The sequence below is a fragment of the Melanaphis sacchari genome, unplaced genomic scaffold, assembly GCF_002803265.2.
Source record: "Melanaphis sacchari strain LSU unplaced genomic scaffold, SCAv2.0 Contig73_pilon_pilon, whole genome shotgun sequence".
In the NCBI taxonomy this organism is placed as follows: Eukaryota; Metazoa; Arthropoda; class Insecta; order Hemiptera; family Aphididae; genus Melanaphis; species Melanaphis sacchari.
The window spans coordinates 2695927-2701493 of NW_020271525.1; the positions used below are offsets into that span (position 1 = coordinate 2695927).

The following is a 5567-nucleotide window of genomic DNA, read 5'->3' on the forward strand; positions in this document are numbered from 1 at the left end:
AAAATCAATCTGCTGTGAATAGTATTGCCACACGTAAAAATCAATCTACTGTGAATTGTACTACTCAGTAAGTTAAAAATAATATTAAAATATGAACTAGATTAAGGTATCTATGATGTGATAGTACACAAATTTGAAGGTGTTTCATGTCTTTGAAATAATCTATTGCATTGTATAATAAAATATTATGTAAATAAAAATAAAACATACCCTATATGTGTATAATTATTAATTATATAACTTATTATATATATTTTTTTCAGTGGAAATACGATAAATAATCATAGTTACAGTGTTCTATCTAAAGAAAATGGAATAACAAAGTAAGTTTATTATTATTATTATTATTATTAAGTTATAAAAAAAATCAAGATTATTATTTTAAAACTTAAAATGTAAAACTATTTGATTAACACGTTGACTGCCATGCAGCAGCCGGCCGTCGCATCCCTATCCTTCCTACAAGGTTACGTTCTATTTTTGATATCATTTCATAAATGTACATTAACATATTTACAAAACAAATATTAAAAAAAAAAAATGAATAATTTTGATATTATTATCTTTGTTATGTCTTTCTTTATACAAATATGACAATTAAAGTGCATAGTAGCCGGCGACTGTATGGCGTCATTATTATATTATAATTAGTCAGTTGCTATTTGACCGTCGGCAGTTGTACATAATAAATTTGCGTGTGATATTTTTATTGTAATTTTACTTTTAACTATGGCGTTGCATCCAAAGCAACTTAAAATGTATGAGGATATAGTAAGTGAACTATTAGACACTGATGATAGTGGAAATTAATTTAATGATTTCGATGACATAGATGAAGATCAAACATACAATCCAATTATAACTTTTGATTCAGATGAACAAAGTGAAACCAGCAATACCAAACATTCACAAAATATAATATTATCTGTTTCAAATCCGGGTCTCCAAATTTAGTCCAATCTAACATATTATTTGAATAAAAAAGTGAAAGACAGATATTTTACATATAATTAAGTGTATGCTAGTACTCTGCAGATGCCGTCGGCCACTAGCAGTCAACGTGTTAAAAATAATTAATTTTAAATTTTGAATAGTGATGATGAAGTGATTTGTTTGGATGATGATGATGATGATGATGACAATAACGTTCCAATTAACAACAACAATAATAATAATAATAATAATAATAATGATAATAATAATGATGTACAAGTTCATCCACAACAAGAAAATTTTATTAGTACATGGATAATATCTAATCTTCCTGATCATTCAAGAGCCAATACCAACACCCACAAAATTTATCAACGTACAAATAAAAATGACCCATTTGCTGTTAAAAGGTATGTGTATATGTATACAGAATATATTAAATTGATAAATTAAACAAAAAATATTTGTTCAACTCAAGAAAAGTAATTTCTATACTTGACGATAATGTACAATCCACAAATACTGTACGTTCTTCAAGTATCTCAAGTGAAGAAATGATGATAACTCCAGATTTGGAGAACTTCTCAACTTTTAATGTGGATTCTTCAATAAATGGGGAAGATGAGTACTTTGAAACACCACCTCAAGTAAACAATGTGTCAACAGAAACATCATTAGTTATATCAGAAACTGAACCATCAAGAGTTTTACCAAATACTGGATTCCATTTTTTATTTGCAACTGATGAAACAGTTGACTTGACTATTAAAGAAGACAATACTCCTCCAAAAAAGTTGTTAATTTTATGAACTAATTTAAAAATTGACTTAAATTTAAATATTAATGTGTAATATTTGTTTCAGAAAACCAATTACAAGAAAAAGAAAAAATCCTGATACTAAAAAAGCTGTGGCTGCTAAGTAATACATAATTATTTGCTTTAATATGTAGGCAAACAATATTTATAAATATCTTTTATTTTATACTTAGAAAAGTGTGTCAGAAAACTTCCAATTGTCGACATAATCAAAAAACAAAAAATCAACTACCAACAGATGACAACCAACAACCAACTACTTCTAAACAAACGCGAACAAAAAAAAAGTAATATTTATCATTATTGCTAACTTATTGTTATATTTAGATAAAGTGCAACCAAATTAAGATAATGACTAGTTTGTCATAATAAATTGGCTTTGTCCCTCCTTAACGGGCCATTGTCTTATCTTGGCTGCCTCTAAATATAACAAATTTACATGTTAAATATTTAAAATTTAATATAATAAAATTAAAGTGTTTATTTTTGAGTCTTAAATAAAAATAAATACAATTATGTAGATTGGAATATCATATATTAAGAAGAACATTTTATTTTAAAAGTCGGACCCACCAATAAAAAAACCTAGGCCTAAGCGAGCATCTGCTATTGCGAATACTCCTGAGATAAACAAGTATATTTTGATTTATAGGACTCAATTATTATATTATAAGTATATATATATTTTATGTTTATTTTTTAGTTCTGGTTTATGGAAACTAGGAAAATATATCGAAGGTTTTTGGTCACCAGATACATGTCGTATTTCATTACCACTGTACCGATGTCCAATTTGTGATGTGTATTACTGGAGTATAGAGTCACGTCAAAGACATGAAATGTCAGCACATTCAACTCAGCTTAATTCTATACATCAACCTATAGAGAATTCTGCTCCTTCAGAAGAGAATTCGGCTAGTACTCAACAACTATACCTTTTGAATTATTTGCAACTTTGCGTAAAGGATAATGATTTGAATGCAATCAGCGAACTGGCCAAGAGAACACATTTATTGAAAGCACTTAAGATTTTAGGATCCAAAACTATTGGATCATTCAAGTGTAATTTTTGCCCGTAAGTATAAAATATATCAATAAATTAAAAATATTATTATTAACAGTAAATATTTTTGCATATTTTAGGTATAAAACAAATCTTATGTTTGCTTTATGGGCGCACATGTCTTCCACTCATTTAAAAAGTGATTTTGAAAAAAAATCATGTTTATTTTGCTTTTTGTGCAATCGTACTGTTAGTAAACGTACAACATTGCTCAAACATGTAGACAAATGTTCAAAAGTAATAATAGATTATTATAACTTTTGTAATCGATTGACCTGTACACATTGCAATACTACGTTTGGTTCTTTAATAGAAATTGAAAAACATTCTTGGAGACATATATAGAGAATTACTAGTAAGGTTATAAGCATTCATATTACTTATATAATATATATATATGTATGTATAGTATATAATTTACATACATTTATATATATATAACATGTTTTATACCTGACCTTTGTATAAACTTTTTTTTTATTTCTATAAGTTATAGTGTTATATTGTACTATATTCATTAGATGTTATAAATATTTCCTAAACTATCAATAATATTAGGTTCTATAAAAATAATCTGTTTAAAACTCAAATTTAATTTCAAAAAAAAATAAAATACAAAACTACTTGTGTTTTTTACCAATCTTAATTTCACTGAAGGGTGAAAATATGCGTTATTTTATATTGATTTAAGTTTAAATTAATATAATTTTTTTTTTTTTTGTTTAGAATAATTTTTTAGTTATATTTAATGATTTTTCATTACTTTTGTTACATTGAAATAATGCAAATTATAAATTGTATGTTATATTTATATTTATCTTAAGATTTTTTTTGTATTATTATTATTATTATTACTATTTTTTCCTTATACACAGGTAATTAATCATGATGCTTGTCCTACTAAATTTAAGTATTTTTAACTAATGATAATTACATAATAAAACTAAGCTTAAAAATTGTATTAGATTTTATTGAATATCTTGTATATAGTTGAGTGAAAATAAAACATTATCACTCGTATTCTACATTCAATAATTATGCGGTGAGATCATTTATTATATTCCATCAGATTATTTAAAAAATAAATAAATTCTTAAATTCAAATATAAAAGTATATTAATTTTATTATTTATAACATGGGGACTTTATAAATACTGTTGCATGATTTTTTTATATTATAAAAAAGGTATTTATTATTGCTTTTTAAAATGAAATTTTTTAATTTATTAATTTTTATGATTTAGTGATATTTAGATATTTTTTGACTTGGGAGCATTTTCAAATGTTCAGAAACTTAATTTAACTTCAAGTTAAAATATTTCTTGTGTTGTTATTAATTATTATAATTTATTTTTATTAAGTTTGACTGATTTTTATTTTTATAATATTATGTCAAAATAATATTACTTGGTTATTTTTACCTTGTATTATTTGTTTAGTTATTAAATTATTGATGTGTTATTTGTTTTTAAACATAAAAATTATTACAATATGCATGTTATATAAATAATACTATAGCATGTTAGACGTTACTAATTACAATGTATGCATTAATTTATTTTGTAACCTTATTGTAAAAAACATTAGTCTTTAGGAACTTCACTATTTGGTTACATTTAAGTATAATAATTTTCAAGCAAAATATAAAACTAATGTTTGCTGTATCATTGGTAAATAATTGTATTTTACTTTATTTCATTGAAGGACTGGCGTATTTTAATGTCTGTAATATAGTTTGATATTTATTATAAGTATTTAGTTTAATTACTTTTATTTCTAGATCTATATGTATTTTTATTTGACAAAGTTATTTAAGTAATTATATTTAATAATTTTATATTGCCATAAGTATATGAAAAAAAAATTATTCAAATAAAAAAATAAATAATTTGAATAATTTTTTTTGAATACTCAACTAAGGTAATGGAAATTTAATAAGTAAAAATCTTGTTGAATGAACATGAATTAGTACAATAATTTGAACTTCTTATATTTATTTAAAATGTATTGATCATAAGTGTGCACACTTGTCACAGGGTATGATTATATTTTATAATTAGTTTAATAAGTATAAGTAATATGAATGTCTGATTAAATTTATTTGTATCTAATAAATATAATATAATTAATTTTAGTGTAATAAAAATGTGTTTTTTATTTACTTCAGTCTACATCATATACTTAATTAAAAATAATAAATTAGGAATTATTTTCTAAATTGATACAAACATTTTGTTTCTTGTAGATTGGATGTTAAATACATTGTGAAAGCTAGTTAAAGATTTATTAATTACCCTCTATCAAAATAAAACTAACTCCAGTCATGTGATTTTGACTTGTATTACAACAATATATGTATCTATACTTCTAGTCGGAAATATGAAAACTGGTGTATGAATTTCGTTGTACACCGACTCTCACCCTGTCAGCAGATGTTAGACAAATTTACTGTTAGAATCGTGGCAGTCTCGTGCCACTTTTCATGTCTCCAATAATAGTAGTTTTAATCCTTGACGGTGGTGTCAAAGTCCCAAAACGTTTTTGCAGCAAACTTAACCCATTCAATTTTATCATCCATCTTACAAGCACCTGCTAGTGTATTATACATGTTGCATTGCGCACGTCTACTATAAATAATTATAAATACTATGATTATATAATTTTTTCGTAGTTTTGTTGTAATGTATTACACACATCATGTATTCACATACTCACACAATGTATTTTATCTACATTTTTAACTAATGACAATTT

General features: G+C 24.4%; 1 protein-coding gene across 1 annotated transcript; it reads left to right on the forward strand.

The window, feature by feature from the left end:
* Nucleotides 1-6: 6 nt before the first annotated feature.
* Nucleotides 7-3260, forward strand: LOC112600932 (zinc finger protein 423-like). Its single transcript, XM_025348286.1, has 9 exons — nucleotides 7-67; nucleotides 264-323; nucleotides 1095-1343; nucleotides 1412-1726; nucleotides 1797-1853; nucleotides 1924-2037; nucleotides 2313-2384; nucleotides 2454-2825; nucleotides 2894-3260. Exons 4-9 carry the CDS (start codon nucleotides 1488-1490, stop codon nucleotides 3156-3158), a joined length of 1119 nt encoding a protein of 372 aa, XP_025204071.1. The 5' UTR covers nucleotides 7-67; nucleotides 264-323; nucleotides 1095-1343; nucleotides 1412-1487; the 3' UTR covers nucleotides 3159-3260.
* The last annotated feature ends 2307 nt before the right edge of the window (nucleotides 3261-5567 follow it).